Source organism: Neovison vison, chromosome 14 (genome assembly GCF_020171115.1).
Source record: "Neovison vison isolate M4711 chromosome 14, ASM_NN_V1, whole genome shotgun sequence".
In the NCBI taxonomy this organism is placed as follows: Eukaryota; Metazoa; Chordata; class Mammalia; order Carnivora; family Mustelidae; genus Neogale; species Neogale vison.
This window is the reverse complement of record NC_058104.1, coordinates 18,555,709-18,580,294: the sequence shown is the minus strand read 5'-3', so window position 1 is coordinate 18,580,294 and position 24,586 is coordinate 18,555,709. Positions and strand designations below refer to the sequence as shown.

General features: G+C 49.1%; 1 protein-coding gene across 3 annotated transcripts in view; it reads left to right on the top strand.

The window, feature by feature from the left end:
* Positions 1-2,515: 2,515 nt before the first annotated feature.
* The window catches only part of LOC122895878 (CREB binding protein), a 124,679-nt gene continuing 102,608 nt past the window's right edge, over positions 2,516-24,586 (top strand). For 2 of the 3 annotated variants that reach the window (XM_044233649.1, XM_044233648.1), the window contains exon 1: positions 2,516-2,765. In XM_044233649.1, the coding sequence (XP_044089584.1) occupies positions 2,681-2,765 (85 nt within the window). In that variant the 5' untranslated portion in view covers positions 2,516-2,680. Of the gene's footprint in view, positions 2,766-3,071; positions 3,100-24,586 lie in introns of those variants that run through there. The other variant, XM_044233647.1, reaches the window with a different exon arrangement.

Sequence of the window (24,586 nt, the reverse complement as noted above, 5' to 3'; positions counted from 1 at the left end):
TAGGGACATCCGTGACACACTCCCATACAGATGCTGCCAGCCCTGTGTCACCCTATGACTTGATACACTTCGTGCCTTACTGTGCAAACTGACTTCTTGAATACCTGTTTGTGATTTCCAGGGCTTGCTATTTGGCCTCCTTGAATATGTAAGAACTTCTTTATTCTTTGCCCAAGAGATTAGCACAATGACAATGCCCTCAGGAGATTCTCAAGGGATGCCGGATGGAAATAAAAACATGAATGGATGAAAAGAAGTGTGCCTGGAAATGCTGTGGGAGCTCTCAAGTGGGCTAGGAGGGCTTCCTAGGGGAGGTGACATTTGAAGAGGGTCTTGGAGAATCTCAGCATGGGGAATAGTATTTACCAAAGTATAAAAAGGCCTGAATGATGAGAACTTCCTCGTGGTCAGGTGGGTGTGACGGGATGGTGCAGAGAGAGTTGAGAAGTTGAAGAGGCAGATATGGGGGCAGCTCAAGGTCTCAACACAAACAGGAAAAAGTAGAGGGATCAGTCGGTCTTGACACTGGAGGATGATCGTTTTTCTGATACCTAACTACACATTCTTTATTTTAAACAGCTATGCATGCTTTCTTCTGTTTTACAGACTATATAGGTACAGCCCTTTCCCCTCTCCTCTGTGCAGGAGCCCTTTGTTTTCAACAGAGTTCCTGCTCTTTTTTTTCAGGAACTTAACGCGGGTGCTGCGTGGGTTAAAATGTGGAGTGCAAGGGACACAGGTGGTAAGCTGCCACGGAGCCACCCGGGCGATGCAGGACGACTCTGGGGCAGCGGGACGGGGAGGGACAGGTAAAGGATGTGGGGAGGGCTGCGTGGAGCGGGATGGAGGAGTCTGCGCGGACTGGCGGGGCTCTGGCGGAGGAAACCCGGCCGCCGCTGGTACCCTTCAGATGAGGACTTCGGGACGAAGCGCGGGCAAGTTTTGAGGAGCAGATAAGGCACTGAGACGTGAACACCTTAGTGTTCTGCGGGACTGTCCCGCAGGGGCTGGCACCCCCCCGCCTCCGCTGGGCCGGTCTCACCCGGGCCGCACACCTGCCTGGAGCCCCCGTGGAGTGCCCGGTGGACTTCAGGGCGGGGGCGCTTCCGAGACGTCCAGGCCCGAAGCCCTGATGTAAGGGGACCCCAGCCCGGAGGCAGCGCCCGCCACCTCCCGCGCAGCTGAGGGTGTCGCATTGGGCAGTCCTGTCGCATCGCGCTGGGGAGCAGCGGCCCAGGGGTCTCGCGACCCCCTCGCTTCACTTGGGGGTGGGGGGGTCGAGCCCTGACCTCTGCCACTTCCTGCCTCAGTTTCCCCATCTGAACACACTCGCGGGCGGTCTGTAACCTGCAGGAGACCCGACGCGTCGCTGGCATCCGGCGAGGGGAGGCGGCCAGGCCTGATCACGGGGGCAGAGTGGCGGACTGACAGGGCCGTGAGGAGCCGGGACCCGGCAGAGTCGCCCAGCGGGACTGGCGGGCCCAGCCGGCGCCGACTCCACGCCTGGGGGCCCGGCTCGCCGCCAGGCCGCAACCCCGGCCCTCGCCGCCCGGCCGCAAGCAGAACAAAAGTGGCGGCTGCGCCGGGCGCAGGGCGTCCCACAGGCGCTGCCGCTCCGCCGCTGGGGCAGTCCCGCCGCCCCACGCACGCTGGCCGCGCCTTCGGCCCCTTCCGCCCGATCGCGCTCGGCTCTTTCCGCCGCGGACGGCGCAGGTGGAGGGGGCGGGGCGGGGGCCGTGCGTGGTGACGCCGCGGGGGGGTGACGCACCGGCGTGCCCCGCCCCCTCCCCCTCCCCGTTCAGGCTCTGGAAAGAGAAGAAAAAAAACTTTCTTTTTTTTTTAATTGAGGAATCAACAGCCGCCATCTTGTCGCGGACCCGACCGGGGCTTCGAGCGCGATCTACTCGGCCCCGCCGGTCCCGGGCCCCACAACCGCCCGCGCACCCCGCTCCGCCCGGCCGGCCCGCTCCGCCCGGCCCTCGGCGCCCGCTCCGGCGGCCCCGCTCGCCTCTCGGCTCGGCCTCCCGGAGCCGCGGCGGCGGCGGCGGCGGCGGCGGCGGCAGCGGCGGCGGCGGCGGCGGAACGGGGGGTGGGGGGGCCGCGGCGGCGGCGGCGGCGGCGGCCCCGCTTCGCGCATTGTTTTTCCTCACGGCGGCGGCGGCGGCGGCGGGCCGCGGGCGGGGAGCGGAGCCCGGAGCCCCCCGGTCGTCGGGCCGCGAGCGAATTAATTAAGTGGGGCGCGGGGGGGGAGCGAGGCGGCGGCGCGGCGGCGGCGGCGGCACCATGTTCCCGGGGGCTGCCTGAGCCGCCCGGCCGGGCGCCGTCGCTGCCAGCCGGGCCCGGGGGGGCGGCCGGGCCGCCGGGGCGCCCCCGCCGCGGAGTGTCGCGCTCGGGAGGCGGGCAGGGGATGAGGGGGCCGCGGCCGGCGGCGGCGGCGGCGGCGGCGGGGGCCGGGGGCGGGCGGTGAGCGCTGCGGGGCGCTGTTGCTGTGGCTGAGATTTGGCCGCCGCCTCCCCCACCCGGCCTGCGCCCTCCCTCTCCCTCGGCGCTCGCTCGCGGCTCGCGGCTCGCGCTCGCTCCTCTCCCCTCGCAGCCGGCCAGGGCCGGCGCCGACCCCCGCCCCGGAGCCCTTGCCGGCCCGGCCGCCCGCGCTCGGGGCTGTTTCCGCGAGCAGGTGAAAATGGCCGAGAACTTGCTGGACGGACCGCCCAACCCCAAACGAGCCAAACTCAGCTCGCCCGGCTTCTCGGCGAATGACAGCACAGGTGAGGGGGGGCCGGGCGGGGGGCGGGGGCCCCACCCGCAGGTGAGCGCCGGGGAGACCCTCTCCGAGGCGCAGGCCCGCGCAGCCGCTTCCCGGGACCCCGCCGGGCCGGCCGAGGGGAAGTTTGTGGCCACAGTGCGCCGGGGCCCCGAGCGGGGGCCGGCCCTGCCCGGACGCTCGCGGCCGGCCCCGGAGTTGGGGAGCCCTCCGCGCGCCGAAAGCGAGCGGTACTTGATGGGAGGAAAAGTAAAGTGGAGCGTGCTCGTCTTCGTGGGGATTCCACGCGCCTCCCTGTGCCGCCGTGCGTCGGCTGCCCGGAGGGATGACAGCACAGGGTAGGTTTCATGGTTAGGGAAGGGGAAAGTGCAGCGGAGGGGGGACCCAAAGTGTTTTCTGAACTAGTAGCACAATTCGCAGCTCTGCGACCAGAAGACACACGAGTAGCAGCAGCCAGCCTGCAGTTAAGACTTGGAAGTTTCTTGGAATGTGCTCCTTGGGAAAATGTTGAGCAGTTATCCTGAAAACTCTCGTTGTTTGGTCACTTATTTCGCCAGCCCAGACTTCGCTAGCAACATGTCATCAAAGTTGCTCTGGTGTGTTTAATTTCAGAGGCATAACCTTAAAAGAAAGTTAGGTAGCAGATCCTTTTGGACTACAATGTCCATTTGAGCTGATGCGGTGTTTACAGTGTAGATGTATAAAACAAATATGTTAACGAATGTGGGAATTGCAGTTTTTGTCCCCCCCCCATTTTTTTTTTTTTAAAAGCAGGGTATTAAATAAAACATCCTTTGAAACAGCATCTCTGAGAACTTTCTGAGATAATCCCATCAGTTGCTTAAGAAGTATTTTAGTTTCTATTCATTTAATAACTCTGGGCTCTTGTGGGCTGGTCCACGGTACCATTACGATGGAGCTGTATTTCCTCTTTCAGAGCTCTCCTTTGCAGTAAAAACTTGTGCGCTGCTGGGAACAGTTCTGTCTCCAGCGCAGCCTGCATTTCTCCAGTACAGTCTTGCAGTAGCAGCATCTGAAAATCAGTTTATAATGAATGAGTCCAAATTGAATTATATTGCTGCAGCAATGCCTTCAGATTTGCAGTAGACACAGCTGTTCAGCTTGTGCAAATATTTCTGTGACCACTGGCATATTTCTACTAATGGTCTAAAAAACCTATTTCTCCTGTTGAAACAAAACTACTTCAATTCTGTGGCTTCAGTTTTAACACAATTCCTAGAATATTAAGGTAGGCATGAGAGAAACGATTTTTTAAAAATTCGCCCTAAGGAGATTCTTGTCTAGTTTAAATACAGTTTGCGGAATGGTGGGCGGGGGTAGTAAATAAGTTTCATGGGACATAAAAGTCACTAATACTATTTATTTTTATTTTTATTAATTTTTTAAAAGATTTTCTTTATTTATATGACAGACAGAGATCATAAGTAGACAGAGAGGCAGGCAGAGAGAGAGGAGGAAACAGGCCCCTCGCAGAGCAGAGAGCGCAATGCGAGCTCCATCCCAGGACCCTGGGATCATGACCTGAGCCGAAGGCAGAGGCTTTAACCCACTGAGCCACCCAGGCACCCCCTTTTTTTTTTTAATTGATAAAGAAATGAATGTGATGTTTATTTTGTCAAGTCAACTTGTTTGAAGTAAGAAGTGTGGAAACAGCCATGATTTAAATGCCCTTTTACTGCAAAACAGATCTCCTTTGCTTCATTAATCTTGCTATGTTTGAGTGAAAAGTCTTTAATCTTATGAAACGAAGATCATACCAGGCAAGTTCAGCTTTGAAGCTTGTCTTCCGAAACTGGTAACTTTTTGAATGGCTTTGCAGCTTTGTTGTTGTTGAAGGAGTTTATTACAGATTGTGTTTTCTATAGAGGGATAAATTACTAACACAAGACTTAACAGAAAGGCTTGTGCAACTATATACTTTCCGTTCTTTACAAAATGGAGCTGAGAGAATGGCCTTTTTGGGTAGTTCTGTTACTGGATGGTCACATATTTACCTGATGCACTGCTAAATCACAACAAAGTTTATCTGAAAGGATTTTTCCCTCTTGGTCACCTTTTCCCCCCTTCCTTTCTAACCTCGATCCTCCCAAGGCAGGAGCTCACTCTTTTCCAAATGAGGAACAAAAAAAAAAAGTTTTTAGTAGCCCCAGTTTAAATCATTTAAAGAATAAAATTCATGCTCATACTTGAGTTGAGTTCCCTTGGTTACCCATTCATCACATCATGTTATTGGGCAAGAGTCTGTTAGCATGGGGCTGGGGAAAGGACCATCATCAGGCACATGAAACAAGGTACAGCCTTGTCTCCCGTAACTGCTAGTCTGAGACAGAGATCTTAAGGATATATATTAAGCAAATAAAGGACGAAAGGAATCGCATTGCATACACTCAGAAGAGTGAGGGCATTGGGTTAGATGGGAAAGTAGACCACTGGCATATTTGTGAGAGGATGTATTTTTGAGGCTCCCAGGAGAAAGTTGTGCAAGGTAGAGCAAGGTGTTTCTTTCTGTGATAAAATTTGAGTTATGGGAGCTCTGTGCATGGGGAGAGCTGAGGGATTAGGAGGAGGAGGCCTGGTGGCATAAGAAACGAGTGATTTGGAGTGCCACCACGCAGTACATGTCTGTGGGACTGGCCTTGGGAGCCTTTGGTGTCCGTTGTGTGAATCTGGGGGGCTGATGTTGGGTGGAGAGGACAATACTCCTGACATTGGGGAGCTTATTAACCAGGGTGCTCCCTACAGGGCACTTGCAATCTAGTGGGGGGAGTGTGGATGTGCCTAAAGCATGCCAGCGAGGTAAGGTGGCATCTCTGAGTGATAAATGTCATTGCCACTGATGACAAACAGGAGAGGCTGGGAGTGCTTCTGAGAGTGTGGAGAGGGGATACAGAACTAGAGAATGTGCCCCAAAGGAGGGTAGCAAGAGGAAGAAGGAAAAAAATAGTACCCAGACCTCAGCTCTGGAGTGGCCCTGGATTTAATGTCATGAGATGTTGTGGAAGTAGCGTCTTGTTCCAAATCAAAGGCGTCAATGGTTTCTTGCAAGTGCTGTCTTCCTTCACTTGGCACCCATTGGAAGAGGTACGACTGTGTGTTTCCAGTATATAGTTAATTGTGTGTTTTGGAAACTTCTTTATTTAACATGTCCAGATTAAAACAGCATATTAGTAGTGTTTTTCAACAGCAGGGTTTCATGATTTAATAGTGAGGGAGAAGTAAAATACCCATGCAAGCAGTAAACTTTTTTTTTTTTTCGGCCAGCTTTATTGAAGCCAAATTTACATACAACAAAAACTTGTTTAGTTCAAGTTTTTTAAGGCTGTCTTCTGAAAACTGCACACAGATCTATTTCATCCTATCCTGTGTAAGTGTCCCTAAGCAGTAGTGATTACACTTTATAACGTGAATCTCTTTAAATGCCATAGGAAACGATATTTAAAGAAAGTCTGGAGTGAATACAGTTACCAACCAAAACACCTTTCACAACAAAACGGTGAACTGTTCTTTATGTGTCGTGTGTTACTTACCCGAGCGCTTTGCTCCTGTCCCCTCAGCTCAGGCCTCAAAGCGCGCTGTGAGGCAGGATGGGAAGACACTCTTCCTGCCGATTCTCTGTAAGGAGCCAGACTTGGGAGAGGTGATCCGCCTAAAACTAGAACCAAACCTAGATGATGAGAGTAAATAACTGTATATTTGTTTTACAACTCCACGTCCATAAATGTGAAATTTTCTTGAATCGTGGGTTTACGAGCTTGCAGTACTTGGCAGGTTTCAGTAGTATAACTCCAGCAGTGGAGTACATCTCAGGGGGAGGTCTGCCATCAGCTCTGGGGGAGCGGGATGTGTTCTTCCTACTGTGGGTAGCAGCAAGGGCTGCCCCTTCCCTCTGGTTCTGGTGCAGCAGTTTGGTCCCCCCTTCTTGCAATGACAGTGGAAAATTGAGGACCAGTCACGTTTTTTTCATCTCTTCATTGAGTTCTGGATAAATAGGAAACATAAACTTTTATAGAGACTTCTAGGGCCAGGGATTTTCATGACTTTGCTTTACTTTTACACGTGTTGGAAAAGTAGGGACTTTTGCATAACCTAGGGCTCCGTCGAAGTTGCTTGGGGGTGATGATAGGTAAGTACGAACCCCGCTAGGGGTGCCTCGCAGCACAGCAGACCGCCAAGCGTCACTCCTGTTTGACACTGGAGTGTGATCCCCTGATTCTAAAACGGTATAGAAACAGCTTGGAAAGGGATGAAGGAGCTTCTGCTTAGCAGTAGCTGTGTTTGTACAACTTCTACCTCTTGCCTCCACAGCTCTGTGACAAAGTATGTGATTCCTTGGGGCCATATAAGTGCTGACTTCGTGTTCTACTTAGTGTGTTTGAAAACACAAGAGTTAAAACAACTCTGCCAAAATGTGCCTTCCCTGGTTAGGATGAAACGTACCTTGTTGTGACCTCTGGAAGATGAGCAAAGCTTGCGTTAAGCCAGTTTAGTTCTTGGGTACCATTAGTCGGGACACCACCTCTGCCATCTTAATTCAAGCCAGCATTCCGGGTATATGCCAAGGAAACTAGAAGTCATGCAAAGAAGCGTTTCTCAGAAAAGGTTTTGTGCTCACATGAGGCTGGGAGCAGCTTTACTGCAAGGCCTTCCCAGAGCCCTCGCGTGCTGCGGGGCTCTGGGCCTCGGGGTGCAGGGCTCTGGTTTGCACATTCATTCCCTCACCCTTTTTATATAATGCAAGCGTCCTCGGACTTTCTGTAAAGGGCCAGAGGTTATATTTTTGGCTCTGCAGGCCACATGGTCGCTAATAGCTACAGAACACTGCCATTTCCGGACCACCTGTACGTACACCAGCGGGCGCCGCTGTGTACCAGCGAACTAGTAACTTCTGTTGGAGCCAGGAGCTGGCCCTCTCGCCACAGTGTGCGACCCTAATGTAATGTGGAATTTGTGCTCTGAGGATCCTCGGTTTTTTCTCCTGAAAAGTGAATGTGCCCCATAGTCCCAGTCCCTTGGACAGGAGATCTGGCAGAGACGGTAGCCATGCACGTGCATCTGATCTGTGGTGTAGCAAACACAATCAGTGAGGATGTAGCCAAGAATTCTGTAGTCAAGACTATTGATCTTGTCTCCATTTCCAGTTATGTTTTTGTAACAGGAACGGGAGGACCATGAAATTTTAAAATTGCAAAAACTTAGGAGGCGCGGTGTGTTCTGAAGATTCTTAACTGACTTGAAGCATTTTTCATGGGGTTGTTTAAGCAGCAAATGGATAGGTGATTCTGGTTCTTTACTATTGATACGACAATTCAGTCTGAGGTACTGTTAACGGAGTAAGTAGCAGCATGCAGAGGATTCTTATGCATGGCTCTGAGTAGCTTAGAACTGTGTTGACAAAAAAAAAAAAAAACCCAACTTGGAGGCAAAACTCAAGAATACAAAAGGCTATATTAAGTACCAGAATGCTCGAGTCAGAAAGGGCAGTCCAGGAGGCTTCCTGTATCACGTTCTGGTCTCTGAACGTTCCTGCGTGGAGAAGCCCAGAGCTGGATGTCCAGTTGGGGGTACCACTTCAGAGATCCGCTGATCAGCCGAGGGAACCTTGACAGAGCAAGGCACCAGACAGCCGGGGAAGCACGCGGGCGTCTTTTCCTTCTATAGTGTTGAGAAAAGCTCCCTGTCCACTCACAGCAGTTTCGTCTCCGTGAGTGTCATGGTGCACGGCCTGTGGATATGCTCTGTGGCCGCTTGCTCTCCTCGAAGTCCTCTGGTTGTCCCAGATGGTCTCTCCTAAGCTCTCAAACTCCCAGCCATCCGCTCTGGTTTTCGGCACACGTGCCTGCTGTCCTGTAGCCTGCTCTGAGGCCGCTGCCTAGTGGTACATCCGTCCTTAGAAACGCCGTCCTATGACTTATGGGCCCCTCGTGGCTGGCGTGGGCATGCACGGCTCTGGCGTTAACTGGGGAGGGTTGCCACACTTGTCCAGCCCAGTCTTAAACTTTGCTTTCAGGAAAATTCTCACATTGCCGCACATTCCTGATGAAGAAATCTAAGTCCTTGGAGCAGTGCCTATTGGGGACCTCTTGTACATTGGACTTTCTGTGGGGGCTGTGCTCCTCTGTCCGGAGCGCGGGGATGGAGCCACCCGTGGGGTCCCATGGGAGGGGGCAGAGGGTGCTCATCTCCAGCCTGGACTGGCCGGGCCATGAATCACTCAGATTTACGGGAGAGCACTTTAGACGCAGGGAACGGGTGCAGGAAAGGCACGCAAGTAAGCAGAAGTGACTTCTTTTCCCTCCAGGATTTTAGACAATATAGGGAATGACTGTTGCTCACATTGAAAAACTGCCTTCGGGTGTTTCTGGTTCTAAATTTGAGAAGCAAGGCTGTCTCTGAGCTCTGTGTCTAAAAGTTGAATTCCTTTCTTTTTAAACCTTCCCGGTAGAAAGACATCATCCCATGTGACAGATCCCCCCCATGTTTCATTTCCATTAATCAAAGGGATGTTTAGTGAAATCTAATGGTGAAAAAAATGTCACCTGATTATATCTGACTTTCCTGTGTCTAGGTGTCCCATCTGCTACTGTTTGAAAATCTGTTAATTTGCACGTCTTTCTGATCCACCCGTGCCACCGTGTAGACAGTAGGTGGTTCTTAACAGTGGTGAGCTGTTTAATGGGGTTGTACAGTTCTTTTGTGAAGCAGAGTTTTATTATTTCAAAGGCTTCCCTTTGCCCTACCACCCAAATATTTTGGATTTTTTTTTTTAACCAGAACTGTACCATTTATACATGTTTTAACTTTGTAGTTAGAATAACCAATGAGATGGCAAAAAACCCCAACAAAACAAAACAGAATAACCTCTTTGTTATGAGAGGCTTGTATGATGTTTAAATGAGGAGATTTTGGTATTTGATTATAAACCAAATGATGACACTCGGAACTGTAGAAATCTATCAAATAATTAGCGTTTGCTTTGACAATTACGGGCTATAAAAGCTTGACCCAGTTCCTTTGGATTAAAATATTTTGAGTATTTGTCACCTGATTAAAAGTAGAACCTTTTACCCATGACTCAGAGTTGAAGGAAATGTCAGAGCTTTTTATATGGGAGGCGGGTGGCGCGGTATTAAGGAAGGAGCCCTGGCCTCTGCTTGGAGTGGACGCTGCATCTCAGCTTGTCATTTCTGAGACTTGGGCCAGTGACTTTACATTGGAGCTTGGGTAGGCAAGGGTAGCAATCTTTTTCTCCAGGGGAAAAAAAGGCCCTCATACTAGGTTACTGTGGTTCCTGGTATAGAACAGGCTGTGTAGCTGTTGCTGGTCTTTAATTGTGTGGGGAACCTTAGTTGTGCCCTTCCTTGTGGGCTGGTGGGGGTTGGGACGATGTAGTGAGGAGTCTGACCCTGAACCAGATCCACGGGAGTTTCTTGCTGAATAAATGGGAAGGTGCCACCCCACCTGGTTCTCTTCCTACACCAGTGCTACTGTGAGTGTTGTCTCCGCCAGCTTGCAGGAGAATGAATTGGAATCCGAGATGCAGGCATCCTACAGACCGGACTTTTACCCAGTCTGTGTTTGAAGTTGAAAACGCTTCTCTGTTGGAAAATTGAAGTCTAAATGGAATTGTTTCTCCATGAGGAGTTGATTTAGGTTAGGACTTAGTGAAAAAGGAAAAGCAAGTGTGGAGAAATCATAAAAAGTCTTTTTCTAAAACCAGTGTTAGGGAAGAAATGGCCTCGGGATCATGGTGCAGTTTAGTCAGGTCGATGGGACGAGAGAAGTGTTGGTGGAGTTCACTTCAGAGCGAGGTGTTGTGGGGGATTTTCTCTCCTGCAGATTCTGTCCTGGAAGCTGTTGGAATGGAGTTTACTCCTTTCCATTCTCCTGGATAGTTCGGGTGTGGTGATTTGTGGTTTTGCTGGCAAAAAACTGTCCCATGGTGGACAAAGAGCCTTTCTTCTAATTTGTGGGTATCTTTACATTAAATCTTTTATTTTTAGTAAACAACTTTCACTGACTATGACGAAATGGCATGAAGCTCTCATAGACCTTCTGTGCTGTCTTCGTTGTGCCTCTAATAATGATGGGGTTGGGTTCTGTTTTGCAGAACATTGTCTGCCCACGGTTGAACTTCTCTTTAAAAATCTGTAAGAGAATCATTTGAATTATTGGGAGATAGTTGGCTGTTTTAGCGTGCTCTGGTGACTTTCTCAGACTTTGAAAGTGGAAGGAAAAACTGATTTCTTCTAAGAAGGCCGATTGGGACATCTGAAATGCCCGTGTTCTTGTGGTATTCTAGCGAGCAGCGTCCAGTAGAACTTTAGGCGATGGTGCTGTGTTCTGATCTGCACTGCCCAGCACCGGAATCACCAGTTACTAATGTGATTCAGGAAATAAATTTCAAATTTTGTTTAATTTTAATTAATGTGCATGTCAACAGCAGCACGTGGCTAGTGGCATCCCCCTCAGTGTGTTTATTTTTGTCATTCGTTAATAGTTGAAGATAATTATGACGAAGTTTCTTCCAAGGGACCATCTTCCAAAGATACTTTCAAAAGTATTTGTTACTTTAGATGTAGGACTTAACATTTAGAAAATATTTATTACACTATGGTGTCAGCCCTGGAGATACAGTGTCTGCCTTCCTAGGGGGTCGGCTGTAGTTCGGTGTGACCTCGGACCTCAGAGGGGAGGTCTCTAGGCATGATGTCCCCATGCACCGTGGGGGCAGAGGACAGAGTCTGCTCCGAAAGGTCTTGGAAGGCCTTCTGGGAGAGGTGTCACTTGCATGGAGACCTGCTGATGGACACCAGATGGGGGTGGAAAGTATTGGACGGTTCCAGGTGTAGGAAACAGCGTAAATAACCATTGTGAAGGTTTGGAATAGAGAGTACTGAGCAGGTAACAGTTTTTGCAGAAACCAGTTCTGTTGTTGGTTTACACTCCCTGGGCTACCATTCAGAGGCCACGTGGTCTTGCTTCTGAGAGGCAGAGATTGCCAGGGTGGTCCTGCTCTGGGTGTGGTAGTGGGGAGCTGGGCCAGTCTCCACTGTACTGCTTCATTCTTGGAGCCAACACAGATTTAAATGCTTATGTCACTCGAATCGGCGATATGTTCTTACTCTGTGTGGGAGACTGCTAGGCTGTGGTGACCCCAGTGATGGTTCTGTCCTCTCGGCCGGACCTGTGGTGGTGTGGGCAGGCAGGCCAGCATACTGAGGCCAGCACTGTGACGGGAGGCTTCTGGGCCCGAGGTCAGGGAACCTTCATAGAGGAAGGACTGTTGTGGGAGTCAGTTTGGGCACCCGAAGGCAAGGTAAGGTTGTGGAGAGCCTCCGGTGTCAGACCAGGGAGCCCAGATCATCTTATTAGGGTTTGAAAAACAATACAAAATTTGAGAGACCCATTGTGTCCAGGGTATTTGGAGGAAGCAACCGTGATTTGTTCTCCAGAAATCTGAATAAGCTTTTCCCAGAATGTATTTTTCCATCCGTGTTCCTATCTGCTGGGAGAGTTGACAACTGCCTTCTCTTACCCCAAGCCCTGTTTGTGAGAGGAAAAGCCCCATGAATCAGAATTCATGTACTTATTTAAGATGTTAGGAATTTTTTGTACAAACATAATTTTCTTTCAAAAGCTTTTTTAAAAATCGTTTTCAGTATGGGTAACTTATTCATAGGGCTCAAACTTGTAAGCAGCACGAAAGAAGGTTTAGGAGAGGGCCTCCCTCTCCTGCCTCCTGAGCCCTCAGGCCGCCTCCCCGGAGGCAGCCCGCGCTGGCCACTTGTGTGCGCTTTTCTAGAACTCGCTGTGCGGGTGGCAGCATGTGCTCTCTCGTGCTCTTCCTGCCAGAGTGGCACAGCGTACATGTCCATGTACTCCTCACGGAGAAGTATCTCACAGCCGGTGCAGATACTCATGTTTGAAAAGCAGGCTTCATTCTAAAAATCCTTTTTTTTTTTTTTTAAGGTAAAATATCTTGGTGCTGTACTTAACACAAAATGATTTTAATGTTTTCACTGTACTATAAATAGGAAGAATTGAAGTTTGTCAAAACCATTAATTTGGTGTCATCCTGAAGACTGTCGGAGGTTTTGTTACTGTCATTATGTTACACATCATGCAACCAATTCTCACCAAAGCTCTGTTTATAGTTTCCCAGTTTTTGGAAGAGATTCCTAAAACCAGAGGTTTTTATTAGTCACCTTATTAATTAATGATACACACATATCTCTGGCATAACAACCTATTTGTACACCAAGCAGATAAAGTAAGAATCAGTCTCTTGTTTGGTAGGACTTCTAAGAATGTTCACGTTAACTCCAGACCTTTCATTAATTTTTTTTTTTTTAAGATTTCATTTATTTATTTGAGAGAGAGACAGTGAGAGAGAACATGAGCGAGGAGGAGGTCAGAGGAAGAAGCAGACTCCCCATGGAGCTGGGAGCCCGATGTGGGACTCGATCCCAGGACTCCAGGATCATGACCTGAGCTGAAGGCAGTCGTCCAACCAACTGAGCCACCCAGGCGCCCAAGACCTTTCATTAATTTAATTAATTGACCTAGAGTTGGCAAAACATGAAGGTGACGGAAGGGTCCTTCAGGAGAGGAGTGGCTAACTCCCCTGCCGTGGCAGTTTGGGGAAGGGAAAGCAATCTTCCCTTCCAAAGGAAGAGAAGTCTGAGGGTTACTAAATTTAAAAAGGAGGGAAAACATACATGTTAATTAAGTCCTTATTAGGAGTAAAAAGTGGGTGTACGTAGATTTCCAGAAGGTAATCTCTAGAAATCGTTTTTCTCGGTAGTGGGGGCCTGAAGATGTTTGGGGGGCTCTCCACTTTGCACTTTATAGTCTTCTGAATGCTTAATAAAAGGTCCATAAACATCGTAATTTCATCACAAAACTAGTGAAAGAGTAAATCAGATCCAAAGCAAAACATCTTAGTCTTGGGCGCCTGGGTGGCTCAGTGGGTTAAGCCGCTGCCTTCGGCTCAGGTCATGATCTCAGGGTCCTGGGATCGAGTCCCGCATCAGGCTCTCTGCTCAGCAGGGAGCCTGTTTCCTCCTCTCTCTCTCTGCCTGCTTCTCTGCCTACTTGTGATCTCTCTCTGTCAAATAAATAAATAAAATATTTAAAAAAAAAATCTTAGTCTTTGTGATTAGAAGACTCTGTTAAATGGCGACAGGTGCAGTTTTGGTTAGTTCTGTTACAAAACCCTTGGACCTCTAGCAAGAAGGATTTGAACAAGTGTAAATTAACTTGGAGGCATCATCCAAAGATAGGAAAATGTGTTCGTGTTTTAGTGCGATGTCCAGTTACCACTTCCTTTGTTACAACTCCAGTTCTAACAGAACCCTTTCATTTAGAGGTTTCTCTATGGATGAGCTGGAAGCCGTGGGACCTTATGGCCACCTAATGTTTGAGTATTTCAAGCTGCTGCCGACTTTCCCAATGAGGGCAACATCATCTCATTATTACGTTGGGTGCAAAATGTCCTATGTAGATTGTAACTTTCCTTTAGGAAGAAAAAAAAAACAGTAGTTTTTGAAAAATCCTTCTTAAAAGTATTTTTTCTTTTCCTGCCTTTTAAGCTCATGTGAACGCTAAAACTATTTTAAACTAATACTGAGCCCGTTTCAAATTTCCTCTTCAAACTGCAGACGCTCCCAACTGGAAGTGTTCCGGGTGTCGTCATCCGGGCTGAATGAAACTCATCACCTGGGCCTGGACACCCCAGGGGCTGCCGTAAAAAATCAATTTTCTTAATTACTTAAATGATTCGTTCATTCACAGGGTTCAAAAATCAGAGGACACAAAGCTGTAGAGTGAAAGCCTCCCTCCCTCCCTCCCTCCCTCCCTCCCTCTGCCTGGTGCCCCCCGGGTAACCACTGTGCGTAGCTTGTGCACCCCTCCTCTATCTTGTGGAGCAGACGCGGTCTGTTCTTGGCTCCCTCGCCCGCTTCCTACCCTCTCCTCTGCTGGAGGTGGCCTGCCGCACACATGCTGCACCCCGGTGCATGGCCGCATGCGGAGGACGGCGTCAGCTCCTTCCACAGTCGCTGGTGTCCATTACGAGATTCGTGCCGTAATGGCTTTAATCTGCTCCCCACTGATGGGTGTTGAGGTTACATCCAGTCTTGTTCTTGCACAAACAAGGCTGTAATGAATAGTCCTACATGGTTTTATGTGTCTCTGTAGAACAGATTCCTAAACAGGGAAGTGATGGTTAAAAGGAATATGCACTGGTAATTGTGATCGTATCATCACATTGTCCTCCCCAGTGCGTGCGTGTTGGTGGAGTCTTGAAGCTTGAGAAGCCGCACACTCATATCCAGCATCGCCCTCGCTGCGTGTTTGGGGTGTATTAGTTACTAACATAGTCTCGTTGACAGACGGTCGAGTTACTCTTCAGCTTGTGATTCTCCATCATTTTGTACCTCTCCATCACTTGCAACTTATCTATAATTCTGTGGTGCTTTTTCCCATGAAGACCTTTTTTAGAGCAGCTTCAGGTTCATGGTAAAATTGAGGGGGGCGTACAGAGATTTCTCAAACCCCCCAGCCCCCACGTGCAAGCCTTCCCCATTACGAGATGGCTCATTTCTTTCGAGTGCTGAATTATACTCTGTTGTCTGGATGTTGGTGTACTTTTTGGACTTAATACATTCACTTCCTGTCAGCGGCGCTCCTGTCGGCCACACACAAGCCCACTTTTATATGCTGCGCACTGACACCGCAAGTGCAGACGGTGGTCTTCCCCCTTTCTCCTGACTTGGTGTTGCTGCCTGCCGGTCACAGCTCCCAGCATTTGGGCCAGAGGACCTGTCTCTGGGTGTCCCCGGCTTATTCCTTACACGGTAGCCAGATAGTTTGAAGAGTCCTGGGGTGGTTTCTGCAGAGTTTCGATCCTAGCTCAGCTACCAACCTCGCTCATCCTCCAGGACTCTGGAGATGCAGAGTGGATCGGCAGCTGATGACAGCCCCTCACTTAGGTCTTGGTGCCCCCTCGGCTGTGGTGGTGGTGAACAGTGAACCCCTTTCTGCTCCTTCTGCTCCAGATCATCTGGTTACCATTTGGGGGCCGCTGAGGGAATTGTGTTTGGTTTAGTGGTAGCTTGCTGCTGTGACAGCATCTTCTGTCCCACCTTTGTCTTAAAAAGGCTTCAAAATCTCCGTCCTACAAGGCTGAGGGAGACGGCACACAAACCACACGTAGTCCTAGCTCTCAGAAGTGGTACTTTCTGCAACTTGTGAGTGTGTGGAGTGAGGATAGGAGGCTGGCTGTGATTCCAGGACTCTGGTGATTCAGGTCTAGGGTGACAGGACTTGCAGTCAGGACTGTCTTGAGTTCCTTAAGGGAAAGGTAAATAGCAAACATTCAGGGAAGCAAGATCTCTTGGTCTTGAAAAGAGTAACCGTGAAATGCATTTGTGAATAAGAAAAGAAAATGCTCAAATTTGAATAGTAAATGATGATACAAAGTAGACTCTATCCTTCTTGGGCAGACTTTTTCTTGAAAAATTATATAGAGGGCATTTTTATAATCCAGGTTTTTTCCTTGTGACTTACATCACAGTTTCTGAGGTATTGTAGTTCCGTTCCAGTGAGGGTCGTCTACTGCAGCAGCGTGCTGTCCTCCCCTCACTTGAGACTGTGCAGTTCGTGGTGTCTAAAGATTCACAGGAAGGTACTGACTGAGGAGGTTTCCGTCTAAAAGAGTCCACCAGGATGGATTCTTTGGTAATAGGAATATTTGTCCCATAAATTAGCTATATATATATTTGGTTCTAATAAGTGAATTGCCTTACAACTTGCAACCCAATGCTTACATTAGCGAGTAGACTTTGGGCATTTATTTATTTATTTATTTTCATGCACTCTTCTCTGAATGATGAGTGACACTGACAGTGGGTCTTCCCCCCTAAGAAGGCCTTTCTTTTTTTGCTGTTGTTGTTTTTAAGATTTTATTTATTTATTTGACAGACAGAGATCACAAGCAGGCAGAGAGGCAGGCAGAGAGAGAGGAGGAAGCAGGCTCCGTGGAAAGCAGAGAGCCTGATGTGGGGCTCAGTCCCAGGACCCTGAGATCATGACCTGATCCGAAGGCAGAGGCTTAACCTACACTGAGTCACCCAGGTGTCCAGGAAGGCCTTTCTTCATGTAAAGTGCTCTAGTGGGGTCCCTTCCTCCCGAACCACACCCGCACGCCTGCAGAGGGAAGCCATGCTGGAGTTGAAACCCACCAGAGGCATAGCGGTCTGCTTGTTCTGTCTGCTCGGCTCCCTTCTCCGCCCTGTCCATGTGCAGTGTTTCTCAGCGTCTTTTCTTCTCAAGATCTGCTCAGAGTCGGCCTGTCATCTGAAGCCTTTCTTGCCTCTGTTTACTCTCTTTTTCCGCTTGCTTGTAAATTGGTGTCTGTGGCCTCTCTTCCTCAATTAGATTATAATCCTCTGAGGGGCAGACTTTTGTTCGAGTCTCAGATAAGCCCCTTTAGCCCTGCAGGGAGCGAAGTCCCAGGAGCCAGGACGTGTGCCCACGGTAGGAAGGCCCCAGGGAGGCAGATCGCTCAGCCAAGTCCGCTCCGGCTCCTGAGCAGATAGCGATTCTGCGGAGAGGCGGGACTTTGTGTTCAATAGATCACTGTTCCGAATGAAGTAAAATCTCATTATTCTGTACTAATTAGGGGGTAGTGTATCTGCATAAAAAGCTTGAATCACAGAAGATTTAAGAGGGAATTTACTTTAATTATTTCCTAATAGTCATTGTTAAAAAAATAAAAAAAGTTAGATGTCTTTTGGGAACTAGCTTAAATGCCTACATAGAAATTATTAGTGGGGTTTTGGGTGGCTCAGTCCATTGAGAGTCTAATCCTTCATTTTGGCTCTGGTCATATTCTCAGAGTCGTGAGATTGAGCCCCACATTGGGCTCCTCTCTCTCCCTCCCCCTCTACCCTGCCCCTGCAAAACTATTTGTAATGGTCTAAATGCTAAGAAAACAGTGTTGTTCCCCCCCCCTTTTTTTAAGATTTTTATTTATTTGAGAGACAGCAAGCTAGAGAGCACAAGCAGGGGGCGGGACAGAGGTAGAGGGCAAGCAGACTCCCCACTGAGCAGGGAGCCCAGTGTGGGGCTTGATCCCAGGACTCTGGGTTTGTGACCTGAGCCAAAGGCAGACTTCCAACTGATGGAGCCACCTGGATGCCCCTCTTTTCCTTTTAAAAAATGTTAATTCCGTGTTGCTGAAGAGTTGCCCCATTTATTTGTACAGTCCCCACCATTTTTTAAAGCAGAGTAAGCTTTACTTGCACTAGCATTGTCACAAATTATTAGGACTTTACCTTAGAGAAGTGACAGTCACTGAGCATGAACCCTGTACCAGCCCTATGTCATAGCATCCTTGGAAGATGGTGCTGCGGCAGATAGTGACTGGTAAGTGTCGAGTCCTTACTGCATGCCAGGCTAAGTACTATGTACATGTGGTACGATTTCATTCCTGCGTCAGCGGGTGTAGACAGAGTAAGTGACAGAGGGGGGCCTGAGTCAGGACCAGGCTGTGGTTCCTGTGTTAGGAGTGTCTCCCTGGTAGTGTATTGATAAATACACCATGGAGGTCTCGAATGGTCTCCAGATCATCTAAGAATTAGAATCCTATGAAAGTGCTTTCTGTTCTGTGGATTCCTCTTCTTCAGATGGGAGGTTTTTCAGAATGCATCACCCTTTTTGGATTAATTTTTGTATCCAGTTTTTACTTAGGAATTAAAATTCTTTTTGTAAAAATGTCCAGGTTTGTTGAATAAAAGTGCTTAGCCTTTCTAGGGTTAATTTAAGAGAAGGATTTGAATAGTCAGAGTTATAGTACAAGTAATGCTAAAGAACATGTAAAAAGATGATGGAAGGAAAAACAAAAACTTTTTCACAGAGAAGGAGGGCTGGCCTGAGAAATGGCCATGGGTAGGGGAGAGGAGACGTTGGGGGGGGAGGTCTCATGCTCAAGAGTAGAGAAACACGAACATGAACCAGCACCTAAACTCTTACTCTCAGGTTTGATTTTCAGGCAATATCTCTTACTCTGTGTTAGGCCATTTAGTCTTCACATGGGCCACAGGATGGAGGGGCCTGGATGCCGAGGTGTATACAGAGGGAGGAGTAACCTGACTGGCCCCTGAAGGAAAGAGGGGGGAGGTTAAGAGAAGGATGAGTGGAACAGGGAAGCATTTTAAGATAATTCATTATTGAATTTTGTTTTCTTTGTTTCTTTTTTACTAAACCAGTAATAAATGTTTGGGTTACTACTTCATATTTTCTAAACAAGTAAAGTGTTAACAGTGTTACTTTGTATCCTGTCACTTTGGCTTTCTTTGGAATTCATTGGCTTATTCAGGGTGGAGCTGTTTGTGGGGGGCCTGATCCCTCTTTCATGGCCCTTAACAGCCTTGTGAGTTATAACTGAGAGTTGATAATATGATTTTAAGACTCATTATTTCTGCAGAGTCTAGAAGAGTTCCTACTTCTGGTAATACAGGATTTGATAAACTAGTTTATATACATTGGCACAGAAAAATCAGTTCTGCCAGTCAGAGAATTTGGGGCCCCAGTTGCCATTCAAAGGAAAAAAAATTAAGTATTTTGAAAGAAAGCGGAGATGTTAGAAAAATCTAAGGAAGGATGTGTTTTGTGGATGATTTATTTGCTTAGCTGCATTTGAACAGGCTCTTCAAACAAAACTGCTTTCACATGGTACAGGCTGGGCAGGTGGATTCAGCCTCTTTCTGGTGTTTGATCTGTAAGATGGAGAGCTTTTTTCAGAGTGCCTGATTGTAGTTCATCTCTTGTTTAAGGTGAAATACGGACTTCTGGTAATGATGGCTAAGAATGGATCTTAGTACATGTTTAGGATGCCTTGTTTTCTGGTGTTGAGCAGGGATTGTTTCCCGGAGTGAGGTTTCTCTGAGCAGTGCAAAAGTGGTCCCTTGTGATCGTGCTTGATGAAGATCTCCTGTGCGGTGGGTACCCCAGCCTTGTACGAGTGTGACAGAGATGGGGAAACTGGTAGCTCCTTTTCTCCCAACTCAGCTTAATGAAAGGGACGGAGTCTGGGTTGGCAGCCAAAGAGCCCCAGAAGAGAGAGAATTCCATGTGACAGACTGTGTCCATGTGACAGGCTGTGTTTGCTGTGTGAGGGGGATGTCTCCTGCCAGGGCTGAGCCCCTAGAAAGCAGAGTCCCATGAATCTCGTTCAGCCTCAGCTCTGCTCCCTCCTGGGGCCACTGGTGACTTGGTGGAGGAAAGGGAAGCTACCTGGGATCAGGAGTGGTGATGCTCAATCTTGAACCTTCAGAACCTCAGGTGATTCAGATTGGTGTTGCGCAACCGTGCATTGGGACACTTTGGTGTGTACAAAGCATCACTGGGGATGTTGCAATATCCTGGCTTTCCTCCTTCACTCTTTGTCCGTTTTGTGAGCTGGAGAGTATGTACATGGAGACAGTCACAGGAAGAAGAGAGGTGGTGCTCTGAGTGGGGGTGGCCCTCCGCACAGCCTACACAGCACATCTTGTCTTCTTACAAAGTTGCCCTCCTTGTGCGTTTGCTCGCGGATGCGCGCACCTGCCGTTGGACCGGTAGGTGAGGACGTAAGCAGAGTTAGTTCGTTCTTTCCACAGCCAAACAGCTGTGAGATGTGTTTGGACTGAAATAGGGTGAGAAAAGTGGTCGAGGTGGACAAAGTGTGGCAGAGCAGCACAAACCAAAACTGAGCCCAAGACATACTGCCCGTGACAACTGTCAGAGTCATGCGTGCGTGTGGAGTGCAGCTACAGTAAACCATTAAGAAAGACCAAATGGGTAAATCTGAGAGTGGCAGGATGGTGGATGAATTATGAAAGGGAGGAAATTTTGAAGTTTGTCTGCAAGAATAGAGTAAGATAACCTGTTCCAGCTCTCACTGTGTAACTCTGGGATATTGTCCCTGCCACGTGGTTGGGGGAAGTGGGACCAGAGGTTGGGCAGTTTGCCCAAGGACGCGGGCTGGCTGATGGATCTCAGATTTGAATGCACGTGTCCCCCCTCCAGGTGCGCCTTTTCCTTCCTCAGCTCAGTTCCCACCCTGGAGTTGAGTAAGTGGACTCTGGCACTGTTCATTTGGGGTCATCTGCTCTGGTCCTGGCTCAGCCCCCCTCTGTGGGCGAGTGCTGCCAGACACAGGGAGGAGCCACTCGGAGCTTTGGGAGGTTGATCCCTACCGAAAGTATTTGCAGTTCGTTTCCTTCTAAGATGTACAGTGCTTGCCGCCGCCGGCTCTTCACCCCCTCTCTGGCAAGTGGAAAGGAAACTTGGTCTCTGTCATAATGGCTCCTCATGCTGGTTTTGATGAAGTTTCCTTTTCATGCGCCCAGATTGAGGAGCATTGCATTAAAATCACACACACGCTACAGTTTGGTTTAGTTTTACGAATACAGAGTAGGGGTGCCTGGCGGGCTTAGCTGGCAGAGCATGTGACTCCTGTTCTTGGCGTCATGAGTTCGAGCCCCATGTTGGGTGTAGACATTACTTAAAATCTTCTAAAGAAGAAAGAAAGGGGGCGTCTGGGTGGCTCAGGTCATGATCCTGGGGTCCTGGGATCGAGCCCCAAATCGGGCTCTCTGCTCAGCAGGGAGCCTGCTTCCTCTTCTCTCTCTGCCTGCCTTTCGGCCTACTTGTGATCTCTGTCAGATAAATAAAATCTTAAAAAAAATAAGAAAGAAAGGATACAGAGTAAAAATGTGCATGCCTGTGGACAAAGTCTGGAAGGCAACAGAAGCACGTTGGAGAGTTGTTTGTTTTCTTTTTACTTTATTTCATGTGTTCTCCATCCCCGCCCCCAATGTGTTCTTTTTATCTGGAGACCTTAGTGGAATTATCCAGATTCAGGACAACAACATGCCATAAAAGCTATGGAATGGAACCCACAAAACCACTTAGAGATGCAGAAGCTGGGTAGTTGGCAGGACAAAGCCCTGATCCGTGGCAGTGTCTCAGCTGTCTGCCAAATCCAGGAGTCGACTCGTAATCACATGTCCTGTAATCAGGAGGAAGCAACCCCAGATTGAGGGACATTCTATAAAACAACTGGCCTGTCTTCTTCAAAAATGTCAGAGTTAGGAAAGAACAAGTCGGAGGAAACTTTGTAGACAAAAGGGGAAGACCAAGACATGACAGCTAGGTGCAGTGGGGTCCTGAATTGGATTTTAGACCAGGAAAGTAAATGTAATAAAGGGCATTATTGGGGCACCTGGGTGGCTCAGTGAGTTAAGCCTTTGCCTTGGGCTCAGGTCGTGATCTTGGGGTCCTGGGATCAAGCCCTGCATCAGGCTCTCTGCTTGGCGGGGAGCTTGCTTCCCCCCCTCTCTCTACTTGCCTCTCTGCCTACTCGTGATCTATCTATCTCTCTCTCTCTGTCAAGTGAATAAATAAAATCTTAAAAAAAAATAAAGGAGGGGCGCTTGGATGGCTCAGTGGGTTAAAACCTCTGCCTTCAGGGACGCTTGGGTGGCACAGTTGGTTGGACGACTGCCTTCGGCTCAGGGCGTGATCCTGGAGTCCCGGGATCGAGTCCCACATCAGGCTCCCAGCTCCATGGGGAGTCTGCTTCGCTCTCTGACCTTCTCCTCGCTCATTCTCTCTCACTGTCTCTCTCTCTCAAATAAATAAAATAAATAAAATCTTTAAAAAAAAAAAAAAAAAACCTCTGCCTTCAGTTCAGGTCATGATCCCAGGGTTCGGGGATCGAGCCCCGCATTGGGCTCTCTGCTCAGTGGGGAGCCTGCTTCCCTTCCCCTCTCTATCTCTGCCTCTCTGCCTACTTGTGATCTCTCTGTCAAATAAGTTAAAAAAAAAAGCAAAAACACAAAAAAAAAACAAAAAGAATTTTAAAAAAAAGATGCATGGTCAAATACTTGGGAGGAAAGGCTCCTGTGTCTGCAACTTAATGTCACAGAAACGTGTGTGTGTGTGTACAGGGCAGGTAATCCCTAATTCCTTATAGTCGGGTAGGATGAAATAGCTATGTGCTGGTTAGAGGTGGTTTGCTGGACATGCATGTACAGAGAGCTCCAGAGGCTGACAGAAAGGACTGGTCTGTTCTGCAGGGATGGCCCAGAGAGTCTTAGTAGTCACTGCACTTAATCTGAGAGAGAGATAGGGGTGTGGCTTTGTAGACGAGAGAGAACATCCAGAAGAAGGATTTCTGTTGCATGTGACAGCTCCCTGTTGTGGCCGGAGGGTAGGGTGCATCGGAAGGTGCCGGGGGGGAAAGGAGGGCTGAGAAGTGATCAGGAGCCACATCCTCACGGCCTCATATGCCTTATGAAGGAATTTGAACTTCTTTGGGTGAAGAAGTTCTTTTGGGTGAATTTAAACTTCAGCTAGAATGGGTTAAATGACAGGAAATGGATTTTCTCCTCTAGTGAGAACTCTGAAGGTAGGGCGCTCCGGCGTTGGAGTTTGTGCTGCAGTCAGTGCGGTGTGTGCGGGACGCTGCCTCTCCTGTGTGCGGTCGGCTGCCGCAGGTCCACCGTGAAGTGTGCTGAAGGGAAGGGAGACTTCTTTCCCAGCATCTAGTAGAAGGAAGACCACCTCCACATGTCGTGGCCAACTTGCCATTGACTCCCTTAGCTGGGATTGTGTCACCTGCAAGGCGAAGCTGCTCACGGCGGGGGAGGGGGGGCGGCGGGGTGGGGGGACGGGGCTCTCCAGTCACTCCTGCTCCTGTGGCTGGGAAGGGTGTGGCTGTTCCTTAGCAGAACCTCAGAGCAGCGCCCCAGTGGGTTGTGGGGGAGGCGGTCTTAGGGTCTGACCCCGCAGAGCAGACAGTTGTTTTCTCAAAGGTGGGGGGCTGTGTTTGCAACAACAGCAGAGAGCCTCCTGCACTCGTCACCCCCCACTTCTGCCAGCGCGACTCTTTATTTTGGGGTGTTCCTTACCAGCCACTGCCCACATGCACACACTGCAGTTCTGATCTTACTTGACCTGCCTTTGCATGTTTTTACATCACCTGCACATTTTCCTACATTTTTACAGTCTTCATAATTTAGTAGGGGTGTAATTTTTTTAAGGTTTTATTTATTTATTTTAAATATAGTGAGTGGGGGCAGGGGCAGAAGGAGAGGGATAGAGTGTCAAGCAGACGCCATGCTGAGCATGGGGCTCGATTTCACGACCCTGAGCCACAGTCCAGAGTTGGATGCCCGACTGACTGAGCCACCCAGGCACCCCAGATGTGTAGTGTTTTCTAGGATTATGTGGGAATTTATTAATAAACCTTCTCTTACTGGATAACAGCTGATACTGACGGTACACTTAACCACCCACAGGCACTGTCGGTGGAAGTGCTTTACATTTATTCATTCAGTCAGTCTTCATGAAACCCTGTGAGGTGTGGTGGCCATTATCACTGCCCAGGTTCCAGATGGAAGACCCTGAGGCACAGAAGTTCTAGGTGATTTAGAGCTAAGAAGTAGGAGCCAGGGGCAGGGCTGCCGTTCTGAGGCCGACCTGCCTCCGTGTGGTATTCGCCGGTGTTCTGATGTTACACATAATCCTGCTGTGGTGGTGTTCTGCACATCTCGTCCCTTGCACACGCGCGAGTGGCCAGGGTGTTGTGGTCTGAAGAGAGTGTGGTCACTCAGGGACTAGAGATGACACAGAGGCCACATGTTAGAGAAATGGCACTTTGAGAGGCACCAGGAGGAAGAAGTTGCTGTACTTGTCATTGATTACCAGGAAGGATGATCTCTTCCCTTGACTGTTCTGTCATCTTTTTGATCC